A 14,969-nucleotide genomic window follows, 5' to 3' on the forward strand; every position below is an offset into this window, starting at 1 on the left:
TGAATCATTTAGGTAAAATTAGTGTTATTAGACACAAGGGTTTCTGTAAGTGGATAATTAGGAAAACTACCTTGAGTTACACTTTGACAGTAGAACCTGACGGTTTGGTTACACAGCTAAGGGCACAGCAAAATCTGTTCAGGCTGTATCATTGGAAAGAAACAACTTGATTCCCAAATTCTAGTGTGAGCTTTCAAAAATGAGTGTTAGGTGTGGAAGAAACTTCTGTCTAAATTAAGGATGTTTTTAAGATCTGCTGAACTTGTGTTGTGGCACTTTGTGAAATGCTGAAGAGACATGAAGTAAGATAAGTACTGTGTGCTGTAATTTTAATTGTATTCAAAAGTGAATTGTGCTTCTTAAAGTTTGCTTAGTATGCTTTAGCTTGCTTGAATTTGTTAAAACTTGCCTTTTGAGAACTGAAACTCTTGTACCGCTGTTACAGCACTTAGCTTCTTTGTTTCTTAGTAATAGCACCGAGCTTCAGTGCTCATGTTTATGAGGCTGTTGGTATATTTTAAACTTAAAATATGTATCTAATGGAAAGCTGTCTCCATGGAAAGGCAGCGAATTGGCACTTAACATATTTCCTGAATCCAAACCGAACTACTGCACTTTAGAAACTGTCAGTGGTTATTTAATTTGTTAATTTTTCTTGCTCTACTTTGCAGGAGCAGGTAATACATGTTCTATAGGTGTGTTTTTGTAAGAGGGACAAGAAATAGAACTTTTACTAGCGTTACTGCTGCTTGCCCTCTAGCAAGACATCTATGTCAACTTTTGGTTCTGAGCAGGTATAAGGGATTTTGTTGCTTGCCCTGTGAATGTGTTGTGTACAAAGATGACTTTTGTTTTACAATTAGCCTGGAACTGAAAAAAGCCAAAACTGATATCTCTCAACTGACATTGCTTAAACTGTTTTAGAATTTTTATGCCATAAAATGTTTGGGTCTTTTGGCAATAATGTGATTGTAAACTTATTGCTTAATAAAAGCCTAATGATAATGTAATGATACAACTTGCTTTAGGAATTACGGCATTTGCACCTTATTTCAAACTTATCTTCTGATGCTTTCATCTCAGTGCAGGGTGCATTGTCAGTGGTTACAGCTAGTTAGTCCACTGTTACTAGCATGATTCAAGCTACTGTAAAACAAATTGGAAACTTGCTAGGCAAACTCATTCTGTCAGCTTCCCTCTGAAAGTCCATGTTTAATCTGAACCCGTTTGTATCTTTGCTGTAGTAGGCCCCCAAGCAGCTCAGCTGGCCCAAAGTGTCCCTGAGTGGTAGAGAACTGACTGTGCCTCGTCCATATGAGAGCTCTTCATGCAGAGTGGATCATACCAGAGATGGAAAATGCACTTCTCAGGAGCCCCAGTTGAGAACAAACTGGAGCATTGCTAATGAGCAACCAGCTTATTCTTAGTTAACCCAAAATCAAGGAGGACAGTCTCATCAGTCTTCTGTGGCAAGTTTTGTACTAGCAGAGATTACTTTGTTCTGTATATTTGGTTCAAACTACTGAAAGTTCTTGATTTTTTTTTTTTTTTTTTTTGGTCTAAAATCCCAAAATGGCCTTAATTGTAGTTGTACTGTGCTGTATGTAATTGTGGAACTGCTTTACTGTGCACTTGTAAGCAATGATTACATTCCTTCAAATGCAAGTTGCTTTCGACAACGGATTTCAATTTCAAAAATGAGAATTTAAAATAAGTATGGCTAGTTCCATAACAGAAAACAAAGTGCAAGTGAAAAAACCACATGTAACTGCTCTTAATTTGGACTGATAGCCTCGAAATAACTTGGTTTGTTGGAAAATTAATGGGCTGGTTTTGACATGCAACTTTTTTTGAGCCTCCTGGCAATGATTGCCCATTTAATCATTTGAACAACATGGAAATGTATTGTTGCAGATGCAAAGCAACTTTTATCCAGCTTTCATGCAAGTTGAATGTTTTAATTTACAACAGAAGTCTCATAGCACAGGACTCTTACAGGATATTCATGGCAAAAAAATAAGTTAGCCTTTCTGTTTGGACATTGAAGTTAGAACTTCCGTGACTGTACTATCCTCAATGATATTGAAGTTGGTAATTCAGTAGGGTTGTTTGGAAAAAAAATAGTGTTGCTTATATTTGTGCTATTGTGGTCTAATCTAGAATTCTCACAGTTCCCTTGAAGAGGGAAGGTTAGCTTTGCTCAGAAAAATTGGTAGTGGTTCAGCATAGCTCAACTGTATTTTAAGAAAAGAGTTTGTCTTACTGTAACTTCGATTTTTGTAGGCGCATTCTTCACTCCAAAGGAGAGCTGAGTGAAGATCGACACAAGCAATATGAGGAATTTGCAATGTCATATCAGAAGCTGTTGGCAAATTCTCAATCTCTAGCTGATCTTTTGGATGAAAATATGCCTGACCTTCCCCAAGAGAAACCAACACCAGAGGGTAGGCCATCTTCTAAAGCAAGTAAACAGAATGCTGGACTTGGCCTGGATGTGGTGGGAATGCTAACCAAACCCTCTTAGTGATGTGTTCTTCTCATTGATTTCTTTTTATTTAGGCTTTCTCACTTAAGAATATTGACTAATGAATAATACACACTTTTTTATTAAAGTAATTAAACATGACATGTAACCATAACTATTGTATATGCCTTGTAGTTATGGTAACTTAAGTAATATCTCTTTTAGATTTGTTTCAGGTAATATAGGAATAAATGGGAAATTAAACATGTTTTTAACCTAACCCTTTCCATTTAATATAATGCATTTTTTAATATTTAAAGAACTGTATATGCTAGAGTTTTAAAATCTGAAATTGTTCAAAAATGGGTTTGAAGTATATTTTGAGCCATGATTGTTATGAGCAGGAACATATTGTTAAGCCAGGTAAGTCACTAGGTGGCTCTCTGACCTGAGAAGTACAGCATTTAACTGGCAGAGCTATTCAATGCCTTAATATCAAATTTTAGATTTAGAGATGTTGTTGAAATTATGAGCATACCTTTTGTCTGAAGTGATCTTGAGCTTAAAAAAAGCTGTATTTATTGAGTGCCTCTAAATTTAAAATTATTCTTTTTTAAACTTTTGTTCTTAAAATACAATAGGGTACAGTTCATCATACTCAAAGCAATTACTTTTTATGCTGTTGTGGTTAGTCTATTATAGCTTTCCTTTCTAATACCACATAATGTGCTGCTTGATTTTATTTGATGTGACTTTCACTTTGATACTGTTTGTGTTTTATATCAATGTCAAATTTACAATTTTAAGGTAACTTACTGATATATCTGATATTAAGATTGGGTTGTTAAAAGCACTTTAAAATATAAATTGCAATATTTAAGTGAAAACAGTGGTAGTAATAAATAGGTTAACATGCTTCTAAAAGTATTTCTTTTAATCTTTAAAGGTGCCTCCTTTTAGAAGGTCAGAAATTTGTGTAAATAACTTTCTTATGGTTTCACTGTTTTTGCAGAACATGGACCTGGTATTGATATTTTCACACCAGGAAAGCCAGGAGAATATGACCTGGAGGGAGGTATCTGGGAAGATGAAGATGCTAGAAACTTCTATGAGAATCTCGTTGACTTAAAGGCTTTTGTGCCAGCAATTTTGTTTAAAGATAACGAAAAATTTTACCAGAACAAGGATTCCGGCAAAGATGAATCAAGAGGTAGAATACTTAAATAAGTATTTTTAAACATATCTTGTCCAACAGATACGAAAATTTGATGGAAGTAATGAGTCTCTAATGAAATAATTTGTGGTGAGCAGGACAGTACAGTAGTTTGGATGAATTTTTAGGGAATAAAATCTGTGAGATAGGGATTATATCTGCGCATGGCATTTAAGAAAGAAAAAAAGTAAATGCATTTTAATATTGATAGAATTTTAAAATAATAGGAGATTAGCCAATGTGAATAAATACTGACTTTTCTGTGAGTAAACCTAAAAGTTGACCTTCTTTGAAAGATGCTAATGTTCATTCTGTTTTTTCCACTAAATTGTTAATGGTAGCTAACCATCTCAGTTATATAACAACATATGTAAAATTCGAGTAGATTAAAAGGCCAGATGGTTCCTCACTTCTGACACAGCCCTAGGTTCACAACAAGGCATTGGTAACCTTCAGTTATAATGGCAGAAAAATTACATTCACTGTCACTGGCTCAAAGTGTAACAGAAGATACATGTTTGTGTAAGAGCAGTGTTTTGCCATTGAGGATATGCCAACAAAGACATAGGTACATGATTTTCTGATCCATGTGCCATAGGTCACTTTAATATTAATGGAATGTCAACTTTATATCTCATGGCCTTTTTTCTGATTTCTGAATTCTGAAATTTTCCTGTGAGGATAATTAGGTGTTGCAGCAGCTTGCCCAGTGAGACTGGAGTCTTTGTCTTAAGAGATTTTTCAAGACAACTGGAAAAAATCCCTGAGAAATCTGATGTGAATACAGTGCTCATCCACTCTGAGCAGAAGGTTGAACTAGAGACCTCACCAAGGTCCATTCCAGGCTAATTTTGTCTGTGGTTCTAAAGAGGTTGCTTGCTTTGTGAGTCTGCTCTTTCCATATCACATGTGCACTGTTTAGAAGTTGTGTCACTTTTTTGTTCGAAAAATGTGTTTTAATAAAGTTATTTGCCTTGAAAATTATTTTTTTAGTGAAGCATAGACTGCAAATGAGGCTTGAAGGAGGCCTGAAAGAACAGCAGAATGTTGTAGATGGTTATCTCTTGGAAAAATCCTGTATGCTAGACCAGTGTTGTTGTCCAAGAAAAATATTAGCTATTCCTTTCTGAATCTTCATCTAGAGAGTCATAGATTATTTATTTTCAAGGAAAACAAGATTTTTATTTGACCTTTTACACAGCACATTATTTCTTCAGTATCTTCCTCCTGTTCTGCTTTTTGCTTTCTTTTTCTTGGTCTGTATAAAACACTTTGTTTACCTTGCTTTGTCAGTTTTGTTATCGGTTGAGCTATGAAGAATATGCAGTGTAAACATTGAATTAGAATTTGTATCTTTGAATCTGGCTCTTTTTGAATAATGTTTGTGATATTAATTTACTGAGGTTTTGGAGGATACTGGTTTTCTATCTGACCTTCCCAATATGCAAGGTTGGTTTTGCGTGCATTTTCTACATGATGACCTGGCAATCCATTTTAGGCAATTCTCCACTTAGATTGCTGCAGTTCTGAATGTCTTGTTCCATTTGAATGTGTGGATATCATCCAATGAAGATGTTACCAGGTGTACTTCAGAACAAACCAAAGCATTAAAACCTGTTGGCAATCCTTAACAGACCTCAGTGTAGACAAATGTTTGCAGTTTTCAGGCACATGAGTAAAGCTGTATGAAGGATGTCAAACCGCTGAGACCTAACAGATGAGACAGTATAGTCTCAAGAAGTAGATATTCTTTGCCCCATTTCCTTTTAACAGGACTAAGGCACTAAAGAGACATAGGTTTAGCAGCGTGAGTCTTCCTGTATTCTAATCATGACTGTGTGTATTTAATAATTTAATATTTCCACTTAACTTTTAAATAGATTCAAAAGATACCAAAGATAATAAGGAAGCACCTGGGAGCGAGGATTTGGAGTTGGAGCTGGAGAACCTGGATATTAATGATGACCCCCTGGAGTTAGACTGTGGAGACGAGGCAGAAGATCTTACAAAAAAGCTTCTTGATGAGCAAGGTAAAAAGAATTGGTTTTAGGAATTCTTTGTTGTTTCCTGATTGGAGTTTTTTGAGCTTGATGGTTTTTAGTCAGTAGATAGTGACTTCAGGGAGAACTATTGTTTATTTATGAAAAGAGTAGCTAGAAACTGTTAGGATTGTGGTCCGAAAGCATTATATGGAGGTTTCTGTAGTGAAAGTTACTGATTCCTTCATACAGCTTTTAAAAATAATCAAATGTGAAGCCAGTTGTCTGAAAAGTGACTAGAAAAAAGTATGTAGACTCAGTGCATAAATGATTTTTTTATCAAATGTGCCTAGGGTACTAATAATTATTTTTTTTCTGATGTTATGGCTTTACATAGCAGGATTTAGGCATTGTAACCTCTAATTATGTGTAAAGGGCTGCAAATGACACCTGTGAAAATCTAGCTGTGTGTGTTTTCCTGGGGAAACAGCAGCAAAATGTTTCTTAAGAATTTTTCTTACTACAAGTTTTTCTTTCAGTGGTACTGAATAGCGGGAAAAGCAACAGCAGGTGTTAAAGAGCCAAATTCATAGAGGAGCAAGTGAGGTGTTTTTGTTGAGCCCAGTACATAAGACACATCAGTTTTGCTGCTTTGGATTTCCAAGGACCGATGCAGATTCTATTCTTTTATTTCTGAAGCAGGAAACTTGTTCTGTGTCTAGAATGTGAGGGGAGAGGGGGGGGAAATCACATCTAGAGTCCACTGGCTTGGAGATTCTGTGGCTTAAAAGTATAAATTCAGTAGATCAGGTAGGATTTTCAGTCTAATCATCCTCTTGCTTGAAACTGCATTGGGCTTTCAAAGCTAAGAAGTGAAAGCCAAAACTTCAAGCTGTGGAGTTCACATCAGAGCAGAGAAGCTCAAGCTCTGGCAAAGACCGTGTATCAGTCGGTGTTTTAAGTGTGGGTTCATCTAACCAAGCTGATGCATGGATCTTGGGTTTGGGTGAGGAGAAGCTTGAACAACTCCTCAAAGTGCCAGTCTTGCTCGGCTGACAATAGGGATGGGCTGGGGCATGTGGATCTTTAAATTGGACAACTTTTGTGTACCTAAAGCTAGTTGAGCTGAAATTAACTTTGGGACTATGCTGGTCTGTGACACCTCACAAAAATGCAGAGAAATTAGCTCCAGAGTTAGACTGTTTCAGACTCCTTCTGAAAGGAAAACTATCAGGATAATTCATGTAATATTTCCTTAGGTTTTTCCTTTCTTTAGCCAGACAGGTTGGAAAAAGCCATACCCTCTTGGGAATAAATTTTCCTTTCCGTTTATATTCTTCTGTAAGTAGTCATCAGCTTAAGCTGGTTAAGATGTTAAGTTTTAATTGCAGGACATTCACCTTTAGCGAGTTGTTATCCTCCGGTCAGAGATCTCAAACAAAACAGTGAAGAGCTTGGCTTCAGCTATCTATACGGGTACACTTAGACGTTCTCTTGGAATCAAAAGGAAAAAGAACAGTTCATTCTGGATTGGTCATAGCCTGCTAGATAGGCCAAAAATACTTTGTCAATAGACATCTAAAGGAACATGGATATTTCCTTCTTGCCTTTTTTTGAAAAGATTCTTGACTGGATAGGAGGATGAAGATTATTCTAAATATAAAGGCAAAGCCAAATAACATGAGAGTGAGATCCTGTAGAAGTGAGAAAGAAATAACAGGAGATGAGATCAGAAATAGAAGATGCAGTCTCTGTATAGCTCTAGCTCACTGAGAGGCAATGCCAGTTTGAGAATGTGCAGTAGCACAGAAGGGATTGATGATCATTCTTTTGACTGTAAAAGGAAGGTGATGCATGTTTTGTCATAATATCAAATACTAACCATCAATACTACTTTCTGTTTTTAAACTAGCTATTGACTGAGCATTAAACATACTCCCATCTGAAAGGTTAATCTAAAATGTGTCAGAATGGCATTTATTTTTATCATTAACAGCCAGCCCTTAAAGAAAACCTTTTACTTTCTACCTTGTGAAGGTAATGTCATTTGGTTCACAGTGTGGGCTTTTACTTAGTGGAGAAAAATTGCTTCATTATTGTCTCTGCTCATTAGTTTATTTTTCATGAAACATGTAGAAACACAGTGTCTTTGTGAATTCTATACCTTTGTCAAATTCTTTGATACTGACAAGTAGCTTCATAAATTAATGATGGAAATTAAAATAGTATGGTTGCCAAATACTGGTTCTGCTAGAAAACTAGGCTATAAATTAGCAGCATGTAAGTGCTGCTTTACTTGAAACATAGAGAAACACAGTGATTGGCTTTTTTAGGGGGGGGTGGGGGGGTGGTGGTTTAATTCTGAACACCCCTAGTTGGTAGCACCAAATATACATAATTAACAAAACTCTGAATTTAGATGTTGCTTCAAGTTCTGTGATGTATTTCCATCTAGTGAACTGGTAGATTTTTTTTTTCCAGCCTTTCTCTTAATAAAAATTTACTTAGGTTTGACATTAGGGAAATTAGGTGTCCTTTAGCTGCAAAATACAGCTTTAACTTTTCTTGGTACGTACTGAATTTTTGTGCATCTGTACTTGAGGTAAGTTAGTTATGTTTTGTGCAAAGCCAGCAAAGAATGAAACCACTGTATTATGACACTGTTACAAACATGAACCAGAGTATTCCTAGGGTGAGATGGGCCTTTAGTAAAAAAAAGGATGCATGGGGTGTAGCAGGGTCTTAGATCATAGAATAGTTCGAGTTGGAAGGGAGCTTTAAAGCTCATGTAGTCCACCTCCCCCTGCAATGAGGAGGAACATCTTTGACTAGATCAGGTTGCTCAGAGCTCTGTCCAGCCTGATGTAAGGTCCAAGATGAAGAAAAGTAGCTGTAGTTACTGTGATAATCTGGGGGGGTGGATTTCATTGGCAGATGGAGTAAGCAAATTACAGAGGGGAAAATAGGATAAATAGGGTAGACAGTCCAGTCAGACAGTGGGTACTACATACTGTTTGTTACTTTTGCATCTCCTTCTGTCACCTCTCTTCAGCCTTTTCTCCCCTGTCCAATATGAGGGAGACAAGGCAGTTTTCCAAAGAGTGTGTTTTTAAAGCAGGTCTGCCCTGTTGTAGCATCCTTCACAGCATTGCAGTACCTGTTTCTGCACTTTCTTCCTTAAGGCTGGAGTCTGTAGTCAGTTAAGTTTGACATATGACATGTAAAAGGAAAATTACAGTTAGTTGAAGATGTTTGTTTACGAGGAATTTAGCTAATTTATTTTGTTTCTTTATTGTGTTAACTTGAGTGAATCTTAATTTTCTTATTTTCAATATGCTCAGGGAAGAGAGAGGGAGCAGATAGCACCGGAGCTGAAAATAGTCACGGAAAACATGCTGAAAGAAGTGAGTTTTGAGGTTTTTAAAAGAGAAGATTAAATGTTAAAAATGAAGCTGTGTGAATGGAGACAAAGATGTTAAGTAAGGAATGGCCAGGGTGGAAGCCATCAAGGGTACTGGGAACAGGAGTCATCTGATGTTTATATATATCTAGGACCAGTTTTTTGTAAATTTGATCAGCTGTGGAGATGATGTGTAGAAGTGTTAAGTCAACCCTATTAATTTTGCTACACTGCTTAGAGAGCTAGCAAAGTTCCTATCAGAAGAGTAAGAATTTAAAAAGATCTAAAAATATTCATTGAGAAATATTTTTTGGACTTGTGAGACTAGATTCTGAACACATTCCTCAGTGAGACTTTGATTCATCAATATATTTAACATTATGCTTATGCCTAAGTGTTGTGCATAGAGGAGGATCCAGCTAATAATTTGCTCACGGTATTGGTTTGTACCACGTGAATGGTGAGGGCTCCTGCATGATCAAATTCATTACAGAAACTCATCTTGTAGAGGAATAGCTACTAGCATTACAAAATCTCTTCTGTTATTTCCACTCTCTGGGTGATACTATAGAAAGTAGACTGAAGCTTTCAGACAGAGTAGAGTTTCTAGGAGAGAGCCCTCTGTAAGGTTATAGTTTTGTAAAAATTAAAAAAACATGTTGACAGTCAAGGAGCCAGGGCTTTCTCAGAAAGTGTGTGTGTAGGGAGAGGGGAGGGCACATAAATATTGTTGCTGAAGTAGAAGATTGATTTGCACCATTTGTTGCAGGCGAATGACTTCAGTAAGTCCTTAATGTTTTCTGTTGCTTTCTCAGTTCTGCTCCCTGCATGCATTTCTGGTTAAATACAGAGGTGTTTAAAAAGAAAAAATAATTCTTCCTTCTGTCTCTACAATGATCATTTCATCTGCACCCAGATAGACTATTACAAATAGTCTCACAGTAACTCTTATACATTACTACTTGTAGTAAATTTTTAAAAAGACGTAATGCAGTTTTAAAATGTGATGATGATAAAAGACTGGAACTCGGGAGGATCAAAGTGAAAAGCAGGAAATGAACTCATTTTTTGCATGAATTGCATACTTAGAATCGTTGTTTGACTTAGAGAAGGAAGCCCTGACTGTTTCATTTCCTGTCACTGTAAAATTCTTAATTTTCTGTCTGAAGTCCCAAACCTGCTTCAGGTACTACAAAACAGCCTTTCCACTTAAAAAGGATCCACATACTGTGAGGAGAAAGAAATACAATGTGAGAATATCCAGTGAAGGAGAGGACCCTTGAAAGAAGAGATATATTTGGGAAGTGTTGAAATTGGATGTGATAGCAGGGCCTCTTGAAAGATTTTCTAGAGAAATGACTGAATTGTCGAGAGTTTTGTGAGTTTTTTAATTTATTTCAAGAGCATTGAGTGAGTTTGAGTAGAAGACTGAGGTGAGACAACTAATTGCTGTAAGGGAAAAAGGGGAAGATAAAAGAACATTAGGAGACAGGAAGATGTGGCTGTAAATATCTCAATGGAAACATGCGTTAAAACAAGAATTGCTAGTAAAAATGTCTGGTCTGAGCTGTTGCATGCATCCGAGTGAACTCTGAGTATATGACTGAGAAAGGATTCCATTAAGCATTTGAAATGTCATGGTCCTCTTTTGTCTGAGCATCTGGAACACCTGCCTCTTCTTTTTTTTTTCTCCTTTCTTAATGAACCCTTCTCTCTTTTTCTGACTTCTAGTTGCTTGTGCAAGAGAGGAGCCAATATCAATCTCCTTTAATATCTAGCAACTTCAAGACTGGGTAGCTGGCAGTGTTCCTTGGAGCAATTAGTGTTTCTCTACCGAAGCTCAACCCCTGCCTCTAGCAATTTCCAAAAACAAGAAAAAAAAGCCCTACAACATATCATCTTTGTTATCTCCTTGCCTTTCAGTAACTTGAAAAAGAAACTTGAGTCTTCCATGCTGCTTTATCTTACCATGTAGCCTGTAAAGACATAGTGACTTTACCAGGTGTTGGGTATTTTGTAGTTTACTTGGGTGTGACTTCCACCATCATATTCTCCTCTTTGAAGTCTGTCTGTCTGTTTTCCTTTCAAATACCTACTAGGTATTTGTGTTACTGCTGAACATCCTCAAACTGAAAGAAAGCCTAGCTTCATCATGTTCCTTTTTCAGGAAGCAGTGTTGCTTTGGCCAAGGAAGGCTTTTTTTCCAAGTGTTTGTGTTATAACATCATTTTGGCTCATGTTGTGCTATAGAACAAGCTAAATTCTTCTCTAGGATTTAGTAAAATCTGGAAATTTTTTGAAGCATACCACAAGTTTTGCAATTAGAGGGTAACTGTAGGGGGATTGGTCTGGTGAGATCTTCATAGTTGATGTCAGAAAATCTGAATTTCAGTAGTAGAACTGTCCTGCAGTCTTCTACTCAAGTATTGTTACTGACTCAATCAGTGGATAGAGCTCACCATTGCTGCTTCCTACGTTGCAAATTACACAGAAGCATTTGCTTGAAAAACAGGGTGTCACTTGCCTTGCAATTGCTATGTGATCAACCCTCTGTCCTTGTCCGTTATGGTTCTATACTCTGGTTTCTGTATAGCTGAAGGAATTAAGTTTGCCTCTAGCTTTTACAGCCTCAGGTGAAAGATGTCAAGAACATACTGGATGGAAGAAGGGCCTTAATGGGCATTTTTGATCAAAAATTCTATTTCTCCTGTAGGGCAAATGTACATAAAGTAAAATCTATAATTGCATTAAGGTGTTGGAGGGGTTTTTTTTGTTTTTCCATATTATTTTCCCTCATGTTTGGGCATTCTTGTGGTCCTCCTTTTTATCACCTAAAGAAATTATCGTGGTTTTCTAGGAATATTGCTCCTGACAGTACAAATTAGGAGGTAGGGAACATCGTGAATAGGAAGACAAGTTTTAAAGGTGATACTTCTGACTTTTGGGCATAGACAATCAGTGGATTTTTTTTTTTTCCATTAAAAAATTAAATTTTGTGTTCATCTTGATACCTTATTTTTTGAATCTGTGGGTGAAATATTTAACAATTAAACATGACAAATGCACTGTGTTTGGGGAATGTGGTCATAAATCATTCATATTTCATGGCTTAAAGATGTGTGCTGCTTGTTTATTTCACTCTGTTAGAACAAGAGGATGAAGAAGCCAGTACTGGATCTCATTTAAAACTTATAGTAGATGCTTTTCTTCAGCAACTTCCAAATTGTGTCAACAGAGACCTCATAGACAAGGTATAGTCATAGTTTCCATTTGTTCCATTCTTAAAAGCCATAATGCTAGATCAAATAGATTGGAAATAAAGAGTTGAAGCTTTGGACTCTAGCATAGCTGAATTCATTTTTAACCTAGAGGAAATATTTTCTTTTTCTCACTTAGCCATTGCTCAAATACCATATGATATTGGTTTCCTGTGCCTATTTTCTTCTGTGTTAGTTTGTTTTAAAGTAGTCTTAACTTTTTCCTTTTTACCTCCCATCACTCTCTGACAAATTATCTCCCACCTACTTAAAGCTGCTCTCCTTGTCTTGATCCAAAGAATCAGTCTGTATTTCTGTAACTGAACATGTTTCTAACTATGTCAGTTCTAGACAAAAATAAAGATTTATTTTTTTTTTTCTTCATGGTTCTTTTTAAAGCAGCTGCATGTAACAAGAATAGTTCTGTAAAAGGTGCTTTTGAAAAGCATGTTATATTGTTTTAAATAAAAGAACACTGCATTAAAGGTGAAGTATTGTATTGACTTTTCTCTTTATAGGCAGCAATGGATTTTTGCATGAATATGAATACAAAAGCCAACAGAAGAAAACTAGTACGAGCACTTTTCATAGTTCCTAGACAAAGGTAAGAACTAAGGGGAACAAGCTGGATCCACCCTTCGGTTACTTTACATATGTATGTACTTTTTAACTGTTTAAATTACTGAATACCAGTGCATATTCCAAGTTGCATTTGTTTATTCCTGATGTGCACTTTAGAGTGATTTATGCTAGAGCACCAAAGAAATATTTAGGATTAATGATCAAGCAATTCACCACAATATTTTGCCATAGCAGTGTAAATTTTTTTTCATAATTAGTTTCTCTTTTCTGGTATTTGTGTGTTTATAATGGATCTTTTAATGAGTTTTTTTTAACCATGGAAACGGCAGCAAAAACTTACATTCTATCAAAAAAGGATATATTTCATTCAGGAGAACTTGTACTTTTTTTATATAAGAACCTCTGAATAGTTAGAGCACAATGTAGATTAGGAAGGAGGATTTCTTGTGATACGTTAATTCTGATATGGTACATAGCCCTTATCATAGCTTTGTATCTTCTGGAATGGAGCTGGTTCTAGTTCGGCCAGTTGAGAGAAAGAGAGTATAAGAGTTTGAGCCTGGCCTTTTCTGTCCATGTAGATCTGTCCATGTAGAGTTTTGCTGTTTCTCCTTGTCTCTTTTTGTGTAAGCAAGGTCCCTGCACTTGCAGGAAGAAACTTGCTTACAAAAATGATTGCAAATATTAAAATAAAAAATTTAAGAACTTTTTTCACAGCCTAGAATATCTACGGCAATGTAAATCAGCGGGATGACTTAGGCTTTTGTCTTCAGCTTAGAATAATAGAGAATTTTCCATGTTTGCAGAATGGAAGTGGCTTGATGAGTGATTTCTGAACATACCATAATACTTGTATCACTGCCCTTTAGTTCTTCCTGGTGCTGCAGATTCCAGATTGCTCAAATTGATCATTAACTCTTGGAACCTCTTTGAAGAAGCATGATTTGCTTTGCATAAACTAAAAAACTAAAGTGTACTAGATGATAATGACCTGAAGGAATTTGTTGACATTGTGCACAGCAAAAGAGGTACTTTTCAAACAAGAACAACATGATGGCTTGTAAATTCAGCAATGTGGTTTCGTAGATACCATGAAAGCAAAAGTTAAATTCCTAGTGTATTGTAGTATTAAAGAAAAAAAGGTGTTTCTTTCATTAGGCTGTACTAGGATCACAGTAAGTTACTAAAAATGTATAGAATCTCCACATTGCCACTGATTTGTCTTCCTGATGGTAGTTCCATTACCCACAAATCTGTTTTAAAAATAATAATGATTTTAAAAAGAGGAGGTTTTTCTGTAGGAACTCAATAGACTATAGATGGTGTGGTCGGCTCAAGGAGCTACTATTTTTGTAACAGTTCTCTAATAGCTGCAACTAATAGTGAAGTGAATGACTCAGCTGATCTTCTCACTGTTAATGATAAATATTATTCTTAATATTAATAAATATTAATATTGCATGTACAATTATTTTTTTAATACCTTTTTCTGCTCTCTGCTCTGAGACCTACTGAACTAATGAATACTCCAGCTTTTGATTGTGAGTTCTTAAGTCCAGTCGTATATATCTGCCTGTTCCTTTGCCTGTGTTAGTGATGCCCGTCTCTGGGCTACTAAGCAGGAGAAACAGGATGTTGACTGAGCTGCTTGTTCTGAACCACAAACAGTTGCAATGAAAATACCCACTGAAGTGCCTGTAGATGCAGATGATTTTAGAGGGCAATCTATCCTAATATTTAAGTTAGCTTTACTACTACAGTTGGTAAAGGAGCAGTTCTGCTTTCTGTCTTGAAATCAATATTTATAATCCTTGTGGAAAAACTCCAAGGTGTGTATCTGACACACAGTACTATTGGTGGCTATAAAATGCTGCAAATTGATTTAGAAAATTCTGTAACACACTACTTCGAAGCTTTGTGTTAACAGTATTTTTGCTTTTGGTATCTCTTCACTGAGCCATAATGATATGTCTTTTCCTTCTGTTATTGTTGCATACTAGTTTTTACTAATTCCAGGAGTTTCTGCTATGTCTCTCCAGGATACCATGGGAGAAGAAAGCTTGCTATGGTTATA

General features: G+C 36.2%; 1 protein-coding gene across 8 annotated transcripts in view; it reads left to right on the forward strand.

The window, feature by feature from the left end:
- UPF2 (UPF2 regulator of nonsense mediated mRNA decay) overlaps window positions 1-14,969 on the forward strand; it is a 65,906-nt gene that overhangs the window by 9,919 nt on the left and 41,018 nt on the right. For 7 of the 8 annotated variants that reach the window (XM_074828012.1, XM_074828008.1, XM_074828013.1 and 4 more), the window contains exons 4-9: window positions 2,284-2,444; window positions 3,477-3,674; window positions 5,558-5,707; window positions 8,998-9,060; window positions 12,204-12,307; window positions 12,832-12,917. In XM_074828012.1, the coding sequence (XP_074684113.1) occupies window positions 2,284-2,444; window positions 3,477-3,674; window positions 5,558-5,707; window positions 8,998-9,060; window positions 12,204-12,307; window positions 12,832-12,917 (762 nt within the window). The remainder of the gene's footprint in view (window positions 1-2,283; window positions 2,445-3,476; window positions 3,675-5,557; window positions 5,708-8,997; window positions 9,061-12,203; window positions 12,308-12,831; window positions 12,918-14,969) is intronic. The other variant, XM_074828007.1, reaches the window with a different exon arrangement.

The sequence above is a fragment of the Strix aluco genome, chromosome 5 (genome assembly GCF_031877795.1).
Source record: "Strix aluco isolate bStrAlu1 chromosome 5, bStrAlu1.hap1, whole genome shotgun sequence".
NCBI lineage: Eukaryota > Metazoa > Chordata > Aves > Strigiformes > Strigidae > Strix > Strix aluco.